The following is an 18,828-nucleotide window of genomic DNA, read 5'->3' as shown; positions in this document are numbered from 1 at the left end:
TTGCCATGTTTCAACAAGAGTTCTTCAATGGTAACAAGAACTGTTGCATTGTACAGAGATGATAGTCCCGCTTTGAAACAGTATAACAGCTTAATGTGCCCCTTGCCTCTCTGATAAGGGAACCGAACTGAACATTTGTTATACTTTTCTGCTGCTGCAGGTAGATTAGAAGTACCTAAGCTAATAAGTCTGGAAATGGTAATCTTAACTAGTTCTGATAGTGGTGGTTGCGACGGAAATCATTTTCTAGATCAACACTTACTTACACATGCATTTTACTTCCTCAAGATGTTGCTACCACTAAATTATCTTCTGTAAGCTCCACCTCTCCTCTTATTCCTCCATCAAAAATACAACTCTCACTTTGGGTTCTGTGGGAGTAAGAAACATCTATAAAAGAAATTAAACCAACAATAAGTTGAAATTACTCTCATTTTAATGAATCAAAAATTTATACATAATTACATAGCCACTAAAATTTAAGGAAAATCTCCCTCATCCCCGCTACTATCACTATCATCATCTTCGCCGTCTGTCACAATCTCCAACACTCCATCATCACCAAAATCTCCATCATCATCATCGTCAACATCCATTCCAAAATCACCATCAAGGCCATCGTCCTCATCGTCACCAAGATCATCATCATCCTCATCTTCATCATCATCATCATCATCATCATCATGACTCATATCCCCAAGGTCACTATCCATGTCACCAACTAGATCAGCTCCCATCAATCCGTCTTCATCGTCCTCTGAGTCATCATCTCCGTCATCTTCCTCACTCTCTGCATCGTCAGGGTCAGAATCATCGTCTGCAGGTCTACGACGTCCTATTTCATACAGTCTTGCAGATGCAAACATCTCCTCATGGTCATCCATAGATACCAACCCAACAAAAGAATTTGTCGGTTCTGTGGCAAAATCAAGGACGCAGCGATCCACAGGCACTGTGGCAATGTCGGAATAATTCACAGCATCCACCGTTCTGAATGCTGAAAATAGTGGATGCCTTACTCGGCGAGAGTTTACTGCTGATGTTATGTCTTCGACGTTCCTCCTCAAGATAGCATATATCACATCTCCAGAAGTATTGAATGTTATCACAGTTTGGTCCAACGAGGGCACGCTTCGCAGAAGCTTGAAATTTCGAAGATCCCAAACCTCTGAATTGATGATTACCTTTGTAATAAGAAAATATTAAGTCAGATAGTATAGACTTGAGAATGGTAGTAATACTAAAACAGATGTCCTCCAAAAACACAAGATACATTTTGATCATGGTTTCATGACCAACTAATTATTTAAGAAATTGTATAACCTTTTCCAGAAGTCAAAGTATTCAATGGATCATAACTGTTGTTACAGTGCAAGTGTCTAGAAGTTACAGGACTATGCTGTGACAAATAATTAAGCGTTACTATTCGAACTGTATTATACTAAAGAGTTATGCTTGCCTTCCCTAAAATGTCACGAACCAAGATGCTAATCTAGGTCATAATGATAAGTTATCATATCAACTAAAAGAGGGAAGTCAATGGAAAGGGCCATTGACAAGCTAAAATATTCTGTATACGCAGGACACTCCTGAAGAAAAGATATTTGTATGATACAAAGTTGTGTTACCTCATTGCCAGCAGGATGAAAGCCACCTCCTCCGTAGTCTGTAAACTGATCAAATTGGCGAACAACACTGGGAGTTCGCTTGTCCCACAACACTCCATTCCATAGCAGCCTTTCATCATCTGGATGGAAATGTATCAGGGATTGTACATGTACTCTGCCAGGTCCAGAAGAACTGGCAGCATCGGAGAACTTCGTAAGCAAATTGCAGGTCTGTATATCATACAGTAGAACTTCACGCGGTGATGTCTCTGTTGATAAGGCAGCAAACATTGTCTTCGAGTTGTTGAACCGCGCCGCCTTGCATCCATCAAAAGAATGCATGGGACCACCTAAAATTGAAGATCCATCCCAAAGTCGTACTTCATATGAGCCCGAAGAGAGAATCAACTGAGTATCACCAGATAGAGCTGATTGTATGCGTGTTAATGGTGATTGATGACCCGTACTACTCTCCAAGATATTCCCACTTTCAGAATCAAAAATTTTTAGCTCACCAGAATGATTCCCTGTAACAATCCGAGAGGAGTCACCAACGAAAGCTATGCATGTCAGAAGAGCAGAATCATCCCTGCAAGTGCGCCAAGGTCTAAATCTGCTATATATAAACTGCCTGTCTCTTCGGGTACCATGAATCCCACCGTAATGATTTCTAAACTCACGCGTGGACAGTCGAGATGTTACATTTGCAGGCAGCTCCACGTTTCGTCGCGGTTCCGGGCACATATGTGGATGTAACAAAGAGAGAGGTGGTAAAGTGGTTATAGGAGCTGGGCACTGCCGATGCTGATGCTTCAGATACTGCACAACCAGAGAGTCTAATGTCACCCTTTCTGAGTTCCCTGGTTGTGGATCAGGTTGAAGACCCATCTGGAAAGAATTACTAGGTGTCATCTGACCTGAAGGGGTGTTAAGATGATGAGTATCATCAGTATTATCCGCAAAAGTACCACCTGGAGTTTTACCATTGTGATCTATCTGGCTTGAGCTTGGTGTGACCGGAAACCCAATATCTATAGGCAAATTGTTTTTACGGACCGCATTAGGTGTTTGGTGTACAGGAGATCGAAACCCATGTTCACCCATAGCAAGACGCTTAGCTGATGAAGCAAACCCACAATCCTTGAAGTCCGTCGGCTTGCGTTTCATTGGCAGGACCGTTGGAGTCTTAAATTGAGGTTCTGAATCTGAATTGGGGATGGGCATAGACACTGTAGGTGTTTGTGGTGCTATTGATGGAATTGGACTTTTTAATGCACTGGATATTTTGATTGCCGATGATGGGTTTCTTGACTGAAAGCTGCGGTTACTTAACAGCAATGCTTTCTTCTTAGTAGAAGCCAAAAGTGAACCAGATATAGATGGTTCTTCAAGGCGTACAGTTGGCTTTGACAATTTTGACAGAAACCCACGTGAAGGCCAGTGTAATTGCATAGTTGGGGCCTCATGTAAAGAAGTTTGATGAAGGGGAGGGAGTGGTCCTGCCAAAGAAGGCAATGGTGTCAACTGAGCCTCCCTTAAAAGAGAGGTAGCTGTTGTGTTCAAGCCAGATGCCTGGAGATGCTCATGGATTAGTAGTAACAACTCCCTGAAAATTGGTATTAGTTAAAATAAAGTAAGGTGGATATGACAATAGTCCTCCATGGGCTATTAGCAATTAAAAGAAGAAAAAAGAATAAGTAAGGTGGATATTGATAAGCAAAAGAGGAAAATGCGAACAGAAAATACCTGGAATGATAACTAATAGGAGTTGCAGCAGCTATTGCTGCTCTCTCTATGCGCCTCAAAGTTGGGGCAGCAGCATCAGTTGCTGCTAAAGTATTTGAACGCCCCGAATTTGTTACGATCTACAAGATACATAAGTAACATAAACATTAAGAACATGGTATTCTAAGGCATATAGAAACAGTGAAAAGAGGTGTACTGGCAATAGTAATACTCGAAAGCAGTAAATTGTTAGCAGTTGAGCATGTAAACTGAAATATAAGACTAAGTACACTTCAAATATCCAGAGAGAACACAAAACAGACAAATAGGTGCATGAGTTGATTAATAGATGACTGATTGGTAAGGATAATCATTACTAAAACATGAACTAATGCTACGCTTTTGTTACTCACCGATATCAACTCGATTGAAACTTGCGCAAGTTCAGCTTGCCACCTGCCCTGCTCACTTCCTTGTGGCTGACCACCTGGATCTCTAATTAATTCTGATAATTTTTTCCCCACCTATTACAAAGAATTGTGGGAAATTAAACAGGTATTTTTGTAACAAACAGAACACTTTCAAAAAAAGTTAGACAAATCTAGTGGTTATAGATGGACATGATACTGCTACAATTTGCCACCCCACAACCAACGACAATTAAAAGATATCTACGTATCAAACTGATATACTTTAACGAACTCCAACACTCTTAAAAGTTCAAGTAATTGACCAAAAAAAGATATTTCAGGAGAGCTAGAAGCTCCTATTTAAAGTTGGGACAAAGAACAAAGTGAGCAGCTACCAAGTTAACTGAGCAAATATATGTAACGTAAATAAGGTTACAATCACAGTTGTATATCATCAGTTCAGAAATACATGCAATATCTGAATCCAATACTACACAGAGCAATCGGTGTATATCAATAGCAATAACCAGTACAAACCCAAAACTTGTAGAATTAAAAGAAAGAACAAAGCAAGTTAAATAAAAATACCAAAGAATATGTATGAAGTTACTTACCTCAAGCTTTGTCAATATGTGCGCTATTGAATCATCTCTAGCTAGACCGAGCAAGACCCGGCATGCAAGAGCGCGGAGACAATCAAGAGAAGCAGGAGGTGTAAGTACCCGTGGATGGAGAAGGTACAAAAGAACTTTTATCCCATTGTTGGCACGGACAGCCTCTCTAGCTTGCCAGTATCCTTGTTCCAACTGTGTGGCAAGACCAAGAGAACCTGCCCCAGGACCTAAAGATATTCTACGATCTCCAACTACCCCTGAATTCATAGTAGGAACGGCCGTTTGTAAATTACTGTTTGAGACTGAAGCACCTCGTTCAGCAGTTAAGGGACCACCTCGTTCTGCAACAGTAGATGCCTCATTCCTCTCGGAAATAGAACGATCAGAGAAAAATTTTCCAGCATGCCCTTCTTTAGTCTCAGCTGCAGGACCAGTAGGAATCTGAAGAGAAAGCGACTGTTGAGCTTGTGAAGACACAGATGGTTTAAGGCTGATTGAAGGTGGTGGGCAAACAAGATTAACTAGAACATTCAATGCAGGCTGAATAACCTGTACAGATGTGCAAGAAAAGGTGTCACAAGTTTAAAAATAGGATCCATGCAACCATATAGTGCAATAATTCAAATCAATAAGATAGTTACCTCTGGATCAACGCAACCAGCAGCATTTGCTGCATCCAGTAAAACTGCCATACCAACCCGGTTATTGTTCAATGTAGCGTTCACGACCGACCTACGACCAGAAGGCACCAATGTGACTATGTGTAGGACTCCTAGTGCATATTGAGCCAAATCATGCAAATACCGCTCAACAGGGGGTGCCTATGATATGAAAAGCATGTTAAAAAAAATCCTCAGTAAAGAGAGGGAAAAACACAGCATTGAAGGAGAGAACAATTAGAGTAGGCATACATGACACAGCTCCAACATGGTAATATGCCCATTGAATTCTAAGAACTTCTCTACTGCAGGCCAATGTGATCTGACAAAAGCGGTACCAAGCTTCCTGTCCCTCTGTATTTGTATAAATACTGCATCTACAGCCTCATTACTAATATCGAGTGGCTTGTATGCGGCCCTTGCACTTGGCATATTTCGGCCAGCATTTCGACTACTTTTACTTGGACGAAGAGATTCAACAAGAAGAAGCAGGTGGCCTCTGAAATACTGCCGCAGTGCGACACAGGAATGATAAGCGACCTGCTTCTCCAGAGCTGTTAGAACCTCTCCAGGTGATCGGTCATTCCTCAGAGATCCCCCGTTAGACAAGCCCAGCGTCCCAGAATTGCTTCCTGATCTCACTGATGCCGCAGCTTGTAAAAGGTTCAGTAGCTTCTTCAAACCCTCTTGTGAATCAAATGATTCCACGATTGCCCTGAAAATAAAAGCTGCTGCAAAAAACAAAGCAGCATTTTTTCTCGCCAAATCCTGGTTGCACTCAAGAAGCTGAAGAGCTAACTCGACTACATGGTACACAACATCGGATGGCAGAGCACAAACGCGTTCCATAATGCCCTGCAAGAATATTCTAACTTATGAGAACTGAGACAAGTTCAAATAGTATGCCTGAAGACAAGAGAAAATAGAATCAGCTAGAATCCCTTGCCCCGTTTACCTGAGATCCAATAGTAAATAAGCACGAAGAAAGACCAAAGAACGTATGACCGACTCTTGGCACTGCAAGGAGTTTCTGAATACCACCACGATCAACAAAAGTTTGAGCAAATTTACGATGCGCAACTAATGCACATACTAACTTCAGCACATCAGGCAGCAGCATCATAAACTTTGAAACCTCTTTACTCTTAGAACTCCTCTGTAGCAGCGCTAGGCAGACGTCTACACCCTTCTCATGCAAAACAGGTCCAAGAACCTCTACGTATTCTCCTAGGCTATCCAGACACTGAATACAGTATTTTTCTTTTAACTGTGCAAGAGAATCACAATCTAAAGTAAAATATCCTTCATATTCCTCCTCTTTTTCTATCTCTACAGACCCTGAAATCGTCGGGTCTTCCTTCACATTACTTGAGCTCCTATTGACAATCAGAAATATGCATCACCATTCAGCAACCAATTGCAGCTCAACCTTATATGATTTAAACGATTGTTAACTTACCTTGAGACCTCAGGTGCATTGGCGGCATTAATAATAGTGCGCACTGCTTCAGCAGCAGCAGCAACTGCAGCTCCTTCATCATTGGTACTGTGGAACACCTAAACGAGGAATATGTGCAAATTTTCAGAATCATATAAGAAGAAAAAAAAAAAACTAGTAAACTGCAAACCATACCTCTAATGCAGCAGCTTTGACGTGTTCGGCTGCACCATCACCCGCATGTTTGATGGCTTCAAGAGATGCATTGGCTTCGCTAGCTTCAGCCTCAGCTGCCCTAGTTGCTTTCTTTACAAGGTCGGATATGTCAGTTGTGCCAATTTTGAATTCTTTGAAGTGATCATCACTATCCAATCTCTCTATGAAGCCATCAGTTTCGATCCTGCTTGAACTTATCTTGGCATCCGAACCTCTTTTTGCATCTGCATTTCGATGAGAACTCCTGTCCCTCGTGTTCTTCCCGTGTGCTCCTACACGTATTCCAGAACCTGGAGAAGTTAGAATTTTATCAGACTCCACTGCTTCCTCATTAGTCCTACCCCTAGCTCTTGCTTTTGGCAATCCACGAAGTTTTGTTTTATCATCGAGTAAATCTCTGATGTGCCACCTGCCTTCACCCACGTGCTCGTTTACATCATATTTATCAACCCCTTCACTCATATCATCAACTACTTCACGAGGTTCGCATGATCCCCCAACATCTCCCCTTTCAAAATTATGCTCAACTAATAAACCTTCGTCTCCAATCTTGGTACCATCCAAGTGAGTGGACTCCGGGACCTGTCGAGATCTGATCCTGCTGTCGTCTCTGCTTCTCATAGAACCAGAAGCATTCTTCAGTTCAGCTTGGTAATTAGCATCCTTTTGACTGATATTTGTGTCTCCAAGCACCCTAATACGAAGAAAGCGCATAAGTTTGGCTGGCAGACCAGACGTCAGCACATCCTCTACTATCTGACCGCCTCTGAAATCATTAAAAAAGCAGACAAAATAATTAGGAGGGAAAAATATGTCTAATAGAGTGTGAGAACATAACCTGAGCATAATATACATACCCAGATAAACATACAGCTAGAAGTCCAGTGGCATATGTCCCTAGCGTTTCAGAATCAGTAGGCTTATCTCTTCTGATAACTTTTTTTTTGTCAGGTTCATCAGCATTAGATCTTGAATTGTCATTTATTACCCAATTTTTTATGTTTTCCAATACCACGTCTTCAAATACATGAGGAAACTGCATTCACCCATTTGAAAAATCACACTTTAATGCATGCTCCATCCACGAAACATAAAGAATACAAACATACACAAAACAAGACCTTACCACCCAAGTTGTAGAGCAGCTGAGAAGCAGCCTTATAGCAGCTGACTGAATACTTAATGAGTATCCAGAATCAGATAGAAACTCAGATGATATCAATTCGAAAAACTCATCATTGTCCTGAAAAAAAAAGGAAGATTTTAAGGAAAAAATGATTCTACGAGAAAAGAAGGACCTAAATGGCAATAGATCCTAATACTATTTTATAAGTGAAATTTTGGATACAACTCAAAAAACCAAGTATAACAAACTAACTTAGAAGCAAAGCATCCATACCCGGACAACATTCCCCAGTCTTCCAATATTATGAGAAGCTCTTCCATTGTTTGGAGCTGAATTACCCAACTCCTCCATGTATCTGAGAAGTAAGAAAAATAATAAATAAAAACAAGAACCTACACCAGCAGAAGATAGCTAAATTACATCATAGAGCTTCAGGCTTGGAAAACTGAAAGTAGTGCCAAGAAAATAAAATAAACAATGACGGGCATTTGCTGCATACGAATTTGTTTGGGTATCAGCTTTTATTTCAATGTTTCATGTATAAGAACTAAGAAGTAAGAAATATCACACATCTTCCTTTATGAGCATACCCTATTTATTCCTAAGCGCGAGTACTTTGCTGGTCGTTTGAACAATGTCGCCTGATAAGCTCTATACAAATTTACTTGATTAAACCAAGCTTCCCCTATCACTTAGAAATCCACAAAATATAGTATTGTAGGCACATGCTGGTTTTCAAATCCCTCGTGATGTTCACAAAAATTTCACGATGCAATCATCCAAGAACACGGTACACAAGATAATGCCATGCCATGAACATGATGAACTGTGTGGTTTATCTACTTCTTGGCCTTACTAAAAGGGCCTCAATGAACACCTGGAATTTTCCGGTGATCGGACATGCTTAAAATAGTCCCTTTATAACGAGTAATTCTGCTTGCAGGTTTGATAGGTTATTTAATACTACCTAAATCAGCAGGCAGTTCACTGCAACATCACAAAGTTGAATTTCAAAACATAAAGGGAGTAAGGTACACCATTTAACATAAATTTGATAAGAAAGTTTGTAGCTCCCAACGAAAACCACTTGACGAAAAGTCACTTATACTGTCCAAACTTTATTTCCACATTTTAACCATCAGAAAGACCTATTCAACCACCTCTAGCTCGATTCTAGGTAACAGCTCAAGGTGCACTTCAATTTGGAAAAGGAAAAAAACTCTACAACTATTGCGCAATTTGAATTCCATAGAACTAGTTTTCACCAATTTAAAGGACTGGCACAAACACATTAAGATGTCTCTCGCTTTATACTACCAGTGATATGAGCCCTCTTATCATATTTCAATGTGCTATAGTGTCGATTGTGCGAAACCTAGTAAAAAACTATATGCCCAGACAAAACTAGTATGATATAAAAACCTAACAAATTAACAACTAGTAGTATATTATTTTCACGTCGCTAGGGCTTAGATTCAAAAAACCATAAAAAATAAAATTAAAAGAGAAAGATACATTACCTGGATTCTTGAGTTTCGAGCATTGAAGCAATGGCGTTTAAAACCTTGGGACTAGGATTAAGCCTCGACGATGTGATTTTAGTCATTAATTCCTGTGCTTTAGATACCAAATCTTCAATTTCATTTTCATTATTCCTTGGGGGTTCTTCTGATTCACCGCCCTGTACCTGATTATCTGTAGCCGCCTCCATTTCAAATTCAAAAAATTAGGGTTTATGAATAATTTCTTCCTCTTGAATCCTATAACTTATTATTATTCTTCTGTTTCTCCTCTAATTTGATAAATCAAAACCCAAAAACTAAACCACGATATTACGCATCAGTATATAGAAGAAGAAGTGTTGGGTTTTGATATCTTCTTCTTATGATGATTTTACATATAAATTATAGAGAGATTTCAGAGAGATTTTAGAGAGAAAGTGAGAATAGGGTTCAGGAATACGAGAGAAGGGGCTTGCTTATTCTTCTCCTTCTTCTCTATTTGATTTTTGTTTCGTTTTTCGGTTTTGCGGACTGTAGAGAGAGAAATACTCTCGCGCACTGTGTCACTGGTCTCATAAGAGAGAGCAGACGAGCGGAGTTGGCAAAATGGTTTTTTGCCTTTTAACAGCAGAAGAGGCGTGTGATTCCGCAACAATGATTTTGAAGCAGACAACATTCTGCCCTAGAAACACCTTTGGTTGGGCCCTAGGGTTGGCAAATGGGCCATTATCTCTACTCCGATGCAACACCCTATCGGGTGGTTATGGGGTGCCTTATAGCAACTGCAGTGGTGCGAGTATAACCAAAAATCAAAGAGGGAAAAAAAGACCAAATTTTGGGTTTAGTCTGGTGTGTGACGACGGTGGAAAGACTAAATTTGGTCAGACGTACATTATACGTTCGCCTGGTGTGAGACGTGAACTATACCAACGCCTGGTGTGGGACGGGGACTATACGTTCGCCCGGTACAGAGAAATTCAAAAAAAATTAATAAAAAAAAATGGGGCGGAGGTATTAAGCCCGCCCCATGCAAATGCAAACTTTTAAAGAGTGGGGCGGAGGTATAAACCACACCCCACACAAAGGAAAAAAAAAACAGGCGAACATTATACGTCCACCTGGGATGGGGCGTGGACTATATGTCCGCCTGGTGGTGGGGCGTGGATTATATAAACGCCCGATTATATTTGGGTTTGGTCTTGGTAACCGACCAAATTGATCTGAGTTTTAGTCTTTGATCAAATTTTGATCGATGGTCCGTCTCACTACGCCTACCCATTGGACCAAATATTTGAGTTTAATCGTCCATTGTGGACGCTCTTACGGAGGTAAAATACTCCCTCGGTATTTCAAGTTGGCACCATTCTAAAAGCGCACAATCCTTTGATTTTTGTTGTAGGAAAAGCCAAAAACACCCTGTGAAAAGCTGACCATGGTGGAAAAGAGCTGACACAAAGTCATTAAAGGGAAAAATAAACAAAAAATAACACCACCATCACTAAAAAAATTCAGCGTCTGCGAAGGATCTAGAAGATGAGTATCACTGTATCGCCATTCCCACGCTTTCAATTATCGAAACCTACACAACTTTGTATTTAATGAGAATTTAATTAGTTATATCATATTGATTCAGTTGTGGAGTATTTTGATCAACCAAAACCAATGGTCATATAAAGTTCGCCCGCATGATTCACATCTTTAGATACAAAAATATTGAAATTAAATGTAAAGAACCAATCTATGATTTGGCAAAGTTCAGAATTTTATTTGATACATTTATGGCTCGAATTTAGGATGTTCGTACGTGGTTATTGTTTCTATAAATGGATTGTTTTGTGAGATTAGAAAGGTATCATATGGTGGTTCACCATGTTTGTTGCTCTCTAATCATCTCTGTTATTGTCATAGTGGATGGCAAATTGAACTTGAAAGTGTGCCAAACAAGTATACATCTCAAAAATCAATATCCAAGATCCCAAGTATGAAACTTGTTATCTATCTTTCAAGATACGAATTCTACAAGAACGAGTCTCGTAATCGATCGACTAATATGAATGTATCTACTAGAGTTGATTATGTATTACTTGTATTTTCTTATTATAAGGATAAACAATATAATGCGGAAAAGGAAAACGCAAGACACCAGAAATTTTGTTAACAAGGTGTAACTGCAGAAAAACCTCGGGAGATCGTCTAGATTCGAACACCAAATCGTATTATGACGCTACAAACAATAGCATACTATCATACCAGAATGTAGTTGAGAACGAATTCTCCTTACAAACAATTCATCTCCAGTCGTGCTCCTTACGTCTCTTGAACCTCGCAAGGCTTTACGCAATTGATTCTCTTAGCTGACGTCTTTTACAACATTGCTTCGGCCAAAGTGAAAATTTTTTATACCAAAGAGCACGAAAACGTTAGTGAAAAAGTATTAGACTACAACCATCGCATGTCGCAATAGCATCAACCTCTAATACATATATAATATTTCTCTTTAGATCGAATAGATCAAGGGTTAGGAATATGTATAGACAAAGCAAGGAAACCTCACAATTCCTGAACACTTACACTCGGTTAGTTGAGAAGCCTGGATTCTTAACCACCTCTCAAGAACAATCATGAACTAATCACTAAATAATAAATATCAATAAAGAACAACATTGAGGAATCACAAAGTATGACGAAGAGAACATTGCGATTTCTATCTATCTCGCTCCTGCAAGAGATTACTAAAACCTCGATAATAGAAAGAACAAGATACAGGATATATGAGGAAGAATTCATGAACACTATTTGGTGTCTCTCTAAAAGAGTCACAGAAATTATAACCGCAAGTGCACGGTGTCGAAAGTGGCAAATGTGCAAGTACGGGTCGATCCACAGAGACTTGGGGGAACAATTGTTGTTTTCTTTCTTTCCTAACTATCTCTAACTGCTAACAGAGCATGAATGGACTGAAATGAGAGCTGTGAGAAGTGAACAAAATCAGAACTAACAGTTATAGCAAAAGTGAAAACATGAAAATTAAAATTTGAAAACAGGACATGAAAGAAAATTAACAAGAACAGGACATGGAAGATGTGAATTGTGAATGTGGATGGGAATGAAGTGTATGGAGATGGATGAGAATTCTCTTTCACCTAGCTAGTTAGCCTAGGATAAATCCTTGTCATGTGGCTAGTTAACTACCTAAATCCTTAGATTAACCCCTAGCATTGCCTATCTGATTAAAGCATAAACAATCACAGGTCATTTAGGTTCCTAGGTTTCTAACTAATATGGTTTGTTCATCCCTTAGATTATTACTAACTCCTAACATTAATGGTCTGTTTAAAGCACCACTAATCACAAGCCAGTGAACCCTTGGAATGTCACTAACCTAAGTGTTTTGAGCTCAACAGGGTCTAACCCAAATGGCTAACCAACATGGTTCAATGGTCTTCTCTAAGATTTAAACAGGAAATTAAACTAACTAACATGTGAGAAACAAAAATTGAAAGATGGAATTAAACAGCAAAGAACAAATATGAACCGAAATTGAAGAACCCTAAATTGCTTTGAAATGGAAATTGAAATGAAATTAACCCAATTAGGGGGTATCTCGGATGACCCAAGAACACCTATTACAACACCCCAAAGCATCTATTTATACTCAATTACACTTCACAAGCAAAACCCCCAAAACAGTAAATTAGGGTTTCTGAAAATTGAAATTCAGTTTACCTAATCTTTGATAATGGCTTCTGTACGTCGACCCATTCTTCTTCTGACTCTCCTGCTCCTCTCCATGCCTTCCAATTGATTTTCTAACTCGACCTATTCTATTGATTTCTTACCTAGGGTTTCAGAGAGAAATCAGGGAAGAAATCGAGAGAATAGATGGCTAGAAGTTTAGGGGAATGATGGGTTTCGGTGAGGGATAGCCATGATGGCTTTTGGTGGTTAATTGTGGTGGTTGAGGCAGTGGAGTTGGCGGAGTTGGTGGTGAAGGTGAGGCTGTTGCAGACGGAGGTGAGGAAGAAGGTGGAGTCGATGGTTTTGGGAGAAGGGCGTGTTTGGTTCGATTAGGTGAAGGTGGGTTTGGTGTTGTAGTGTTAGGCGGGTGTAGCAAATGTTGATGAACAACGAGGATAAGCGTTGTATTGTCACTTCTGAAATGGATATAACGGCAAGATAGAAGGAAGCAGGAAGCGACCGTTGGATGCCCGATACAACGAAACTGACGGCTCAAGATGGAGTTAGGTGTTGTAGTGTTTGACAGGAGCTTCAGACTTCGATGCACGACGATGAAGCGACCGTAGGATGCTGAGATGATCCAATCTGACGGCTAGAAAGGTAAACGGGTATGGATATAGGAATTGGATTTGGGTGAGGGTTTTGGGCCTTGGGTATGCCAAGCCCATATCTTCTTTAAGAATAATTCTTCCTCTTCAAGCCCACTTCTAGTTTATCCGGCTCTTGAAAACATAATTCTTCGCTGCCTTCCTGCGGGAGTCTTGACCGTTTCTTTGCTCTTTTCGCTCAACAATTCATCCAAGCTTTATTTAGTACCTAAAAATACAAAATTAATTAATAAAAATATTTATTCTTGAAAACAATGAAAATACAGAATATGGGATAAAATGTAGAATTAATGCACAAAAGATGAGTTAAATGCCAAGAAAAATATATAGAAATATGCACTTTTTAGCACTCATCAAATACCCCCAAACCTGAATTTTACTTGTCCTCAAGTAAAACAAAACTAAGGAAATCCTACCTATACCACTGTCGCTGGTCTCTCGAATGCATTTAGCGTATGCACTAAGCCTTTTAAACCACTAAGTGTCCCTAGTGGACGAGTGAAGTCTCGTGAAGGTTTGCTTAGAACGTACCTACAAAGTTCTAGGATAAAGTATAAGCTCAGATTCCATGAAATGTGACATGTGCAAGACAGTAGAAGCTCACAGCAAAATGGAGATGTCAATCTAGCTATCTAAGGCACAATCCTAGCACTGATAACAAATAAAAACATGTGATAAGAGTGTAAAGTGTATCTACACATGTTTCTAGAATGACCTGAAGTTATGACTACTAATCACCAAGAGATAGTTTTTAGGCTAAGAACCGAATTCTAAGCCAAGCTAGCTGTCCGGCTTTACGAGAATTGTGAATGAGTTGGAGGTATTTCACAATTACTCGCGTTGTACATCAATGGCATACACCCTCCTTGCTTATTACAATGAAACAACAAAATGACTCTTTACATGACTCTTATTTACATTGACTACTCTCTTTTATTTTTGGAACAAGAGAGGATGGAATTGATAAATACTTGATTTTTTTTTGATTTTTTTGATTTTTTTCTGAATATACATCGTTTTTTTTTTTTTTTTTTTTTTTTTTTTTTTTTTTTTTGGAACAAGGAACACTTTTGATACATAAGGAAAAAGAAACAAAAAATTACATGACACTTTGCAAGAGGTAGCCCTTTTTGATGCACCCAGTTAAATTCGATGGTTGTTTTTCTTAATGTAACCTCCACCTTCTATCCCAACCAACCAAAGAACAAGCTAGTCAAGTTTCGTTCAGTATTCTAAAGTGATTGGCAACTAAAACTTCCGATAGAACACCTCAAGGATGAGGCTATACATGTATTGGTAGATCGTTCGCGTGCAAGTTTCTTATCACTATGTGAATTGTGCTAGAATCAGGGTGCCTAAATATCTAGACTAAGACTCCTAATAAAAATACATATTTGCACAAGAGTCAACATTTCAAGGTAAATGAGCTCCATTTTTATGATTTTTTAATTTTTAATTTTTTTTGGAATTTTTAAATTTTTTCAAAAAGAAGGAGTTCTTTTTTTTTTTTTTCAATTATGGCATATTATCAAAGTATCTACTTTTCACCCCAAACCTAAACTAAACATTGTCCTCAATGTTTCAAAATATGAACAATATTATAATACAACATATGAAGAGGATCATGCTGAGTAGAGAAAAAGGAAAGAGAATACCCGATTTCGGCGAAAGCAAGATTAGAACTCCGTTATTCAAGGCAAGAATCCAACATATGTCAGCCGAGATCATATTGGATTAGCAAATATATACAAAAGGAACAAAAGGTTTTTTTTTTTTTTTTTTTTTAACAAAATTTATCTACTGGATTATGTACAAAAAATTCACCATACACCAATAATCTAAAGAGTTGAGGATCAACCCAAAAGACGAAGTGTGAAGGTTTCAACAGCTTCACACAAATATAACAGGAAAGAAACGCAAGTGAAACTGTGAAACAAAATGAGCTACCCCCAAACCTGGATTTTTCAACGGACAAAATTTTGGAAACAAAATCTCGCAGTTTTGGGGGTTCATCATGCACAAGGTCTAGCTCGAAATGAACTGTGCTAGGGACGGGCAAACATGCTAATTCCAACTGTGGCTCCTCAAAGATATACTTAGATGCAAAATAGTCCAAAAGGACTTGGGAAGCACACAGTTCCAAACCTAGGTTGGGCATTCTCAGAAAAATTGGTTTGACAATATGGTACAAACCAAATCTAGGTTGGGTGGAAGGCCATCAGATTGTGACTTATGTAGGACGATAGGCACATCATTATTAATCACATCAACATCTCCTAAGTCTTCTACACGTGTCACAACATGCTCACAATCATCAAACAAATTGGCAAGATCACAATCAGAGTCATCAACATCATCAACAGATTTATTCTCATGCATCGGCAAATCAGGAGAAATATCACAATGTGACCTAGGTAGAGAATCAGACACATCAAATATATTTTCATGCATATTAACATTAGTGTCTACAGAAGATTCAACTATTCCTATGTCATGCTCATCTTCACAGAATAATTGTACGAATCCCATGTCAATATCAAAATCATATGAATTACAATGAGTAGTAGAAAGAACAACATTCATGAAGGTCGAGGGCGAGAAGCCATATGTTTTTGAACCAACAGGTTCCACAATATTTTCATGTTCTTCTAACATATCATCATAATCATCATCATGGTAGCATGCATATTGGTCCTCATTAACAGTGGTGGTGTCATTAGTCGATTCATGTTCCTCTAAATTAGGTTCATATTCAACATCATTTACATGAATGGGACTAGACACTTCATTAGGGACAACATACATTTCCTCATGAATTTCCTCCTTTTGTAGGTGAAGCAAAATCTGATCTAAACATGCCTGAATTCGTGATGTAGATCTATCAAAGTTTTGCTCACTGAGTCTGAAAGCTTCTGTGGTGGAGTCTAAATTCATGGGAGTACAAAATTCTTCATGTTCAAATTGTGGTGAATGGTACATGTGTGCATGGTCATTAGGGTTTACAAAATATTCATCGCAACCCTCAAAGGATTGATTATGGTCCCAATGACTACCATTCTCACAATTTATGGGCATTTCATACCTTGGATTTTCTCTAGATTGCCTAAAATTATGCAAAATATGACAATTCTCAACAGGGTGGTCTAAACTACCACATGCGGGACATGCATAGATTTCAGGTTGCCTAAGAAAATTAGATGTGACAGATTCCTCATGTGATTGCATTTCTAAAGCTGCGATTCGAGCTTCTAATTGATCGATCAGTGATGATTGTGTGAGTGAGGCACTAGCAAAATGTTCATTTTCACGTTGTGATGAATGATGCATGTGTGAATAGTTATTAGGGTTCATGGATTGAGGCTCGGGACTTTGAAAATGTCCATAATAATTCCTATAACTATTGACATCATGGTCTATGGGAGGTTCATAACGTGGAGTACGTCCATACGCAAGTTCTCTAAGGGATTTGTTGTATTCCCCAACTGTAGACCAAGATCTAGACATGATTTGGCTCAAAAGCTAAGTAACTATGTTACAAAGCCCAAAATTTGGTTTTTAATGGGTTTGGATTTTTGGGAAAATTTTGGTTTTTTTAATTGGGAGCAAAAATTTTGGTTTTAGTATTGGGAGCAAGCCCACATTGGTGGGAGAAATTGCTTTGCCAAGGGAAGGTGAACAAGCCCACAATGTGTATGCAAACTAAAGCCCAATGTAGCTTTTGAGATAGCCCAATTGTTGCTTGTTTGGTCTGCGGCCCAGTTGGGCTTTTAAAAGTTCAGTTTTTCTAATTTAAAACTACAGGCCCAAATCAATCTAATGCCACAAGCCCACAAGCAATTAAACAAACAAGCTCATAAGAAATTAGTTACAAACCCAACAGAAAAATGGAAAAAATTATTACAAGCCCACAAATTAAAAATGGAAGCCCACAGGTTGGGTTCTCTTAATGGGTTTAGGCTTACTTGCTTAAGCACAGCCCAGCTGCTCAGTTTGGTTGCAAAAGCCCAGTTGGGCTTTGGATCATCCTAAGCTTTGGCTTCAACACTCAAGGCCCAGTTGGGCTTTGGTCTTTCTTCTTTGGCTTGTATTACAGACCAGTTTGGCTTGGTACAAATCAGCAGCCCAGTTGAGCTTGGGTTCTAGCTGCAGCTTTGGTTCAGCAAGTTTCAGCCTTAGCAGCACAGCAACAGGTGCAGAAGGCAGTAGCAGTTAGCAGCAACAGGCAGCAACAGGGGAAAGTAACAGCCTCAGTTCCACCAGTTCACCAGCAACAGCAGAGGCAGTGCAAGCAGCAGCAGCACCAGGGGCAGATTCAGCAACAAAGGTGCAAATGGGCTAAGCAGTTCACAGCAGTGCACTAAAGCAACAGGCAAGAAGATGCTCTGATGCTGTGCAAGAACAGCAAGCAAACAACTAGATGAAGATGCAAACAGCAAGAATGCAATGTAAACAGCAAATGATGCAAGTGCAGCTGCAAGCTAAGAGCAACAGCAAGCAAATGAGCAAGGAAAGAAAAACAACAGAAGCTGTTAAGAACAACAAGAACAGCAAGGGAAAATGATGCAAAGATGAAAAATTATGCAAAGATGAAAATGCAAGTTATGATGAGCTAAATGATTATACTAAATTCAAGATATGCAAGTGAAAGAAAGCAAGGAAAAACAGCAACCACACAATGCCAAGTCCCCGGCAACGGCGCCAAAAACTTGGTAACTCTCTCAAAGAGTCACAGAAATTATAAACGCAAGTGCACGGTGTCGAAAGTGGCAAATGTGCAAGTACGGGTCGATCCACAGAGACTTGGGGGAACAATTGTTGTTTTCTTTCTTTCCTAACTATCTCTAACTGCTAACAGAGCATGAATGGACTGAAATGAGAGCTTTGAGAAGTGAACAAAATCAGAACTAACAGTTGTATCAAAAGTGAAAACATGAAAATTAAAATTTGAAAACAGGACATGAAAGAAAATTAACAAGAACAGGACATGGAAGATGTGAATTGTAAATGTGGATGGGAATGAAGTGTATGGAGATGGATGAGAATTCTCTTTCACCTAGCTAGTTAGCCTAGGATAAATCCTTGTTATGTGGCTAGTTAACTACCTAAAATCCTTAGATTAACCCCTAGCATTGCCTATCTGATTAAAGCATAAACAATCACAGGTCATTTAGGTTCCTAGGTTTCT

The 18,828-nt window shown here is 39.2% G+C and overlaps 1 protein-coding gene across 1 annotated transcript; it reads right to left on the bottom strand.

Moving 5' to 3' along the window:
• Positions 1–402: 402 nt before the first annotated feature.
• LOC113283197 (DDB1- and CUL4-associated factor homolog 1-like) lies at positions 403–9,924 on the bottom strand. Its single transcript, XM_026532372.1, has 14 exons — positions 9,316–9,924; positions 8,069–8,150; positions 7,796–7,912; positions 7,527–7,705; positions 6,649–7,435; positions 6,475–6,572; positions 5,971–6,391; positions 5,268–5,870; positions 4,998–5,177; positions 4,357–4,905; positions 3,746–3,856; positions 3,354–3,472; positions 1,629–3,213; positions 403–1,184 (listed from the first exon to the last, which is right to left on the bottom strand). Exons 1-14 carry the CDS (start codon positions 9,504–9,506, stop codon positions 480–482), a joined length of 5,727 nt encoding a protein of 1,908 aa, XP_026388157.1. The 5' UTR covers positions 9,507–9,924; the 3' UTR covers positions 403–479.
• Positions 9,925–18,828: the final 8,904 nt, after the last annotated feature.

This window comes from Papaver somniferum, chromosome 5 (assembly GCF_003573695.1).
Source record: "Papaver somniferum cultivar HN1 chromosome 5, ASM357369v1, whole genome shotgun sequence".
NCBI classification, from domain to species: domain Eukaryota; kingdom Viridiplantae; phylum Streptophyta; class Magnoliopsida; order Ranunculales; family Papaveraceae; genus Papaver; species Papaver somniferum.
The sequence above is the reverse complement of the archived record's forward strand: the minus strand, read 5'-3'. Positions and strand labels throughout refer to the sequence as shown.

Coding starts and splice junctions, on each gene's coding strand:
- LOC113283197 (XM_026532372.1), bottom strand. CDS start 9,506: ATGGAGGCGGCTACAGATAATCAGGTACAGGGCGGTGAATCAGAAGAA. Junction 7,436..7,526: donor CTAGCTGTATGTTTATCTGG/GTATGTATATTA, acceptor TAATGATTTCAG/AGGCGGTCAGATAGTAGAGG. Junction 6,573..6,648: donor TCAAAGCTGCTGCATTAGAG/GTATGGTTTGCA, acceptor TTCCTCGTTTAG/GTGTTCCACAGTACCAATGA.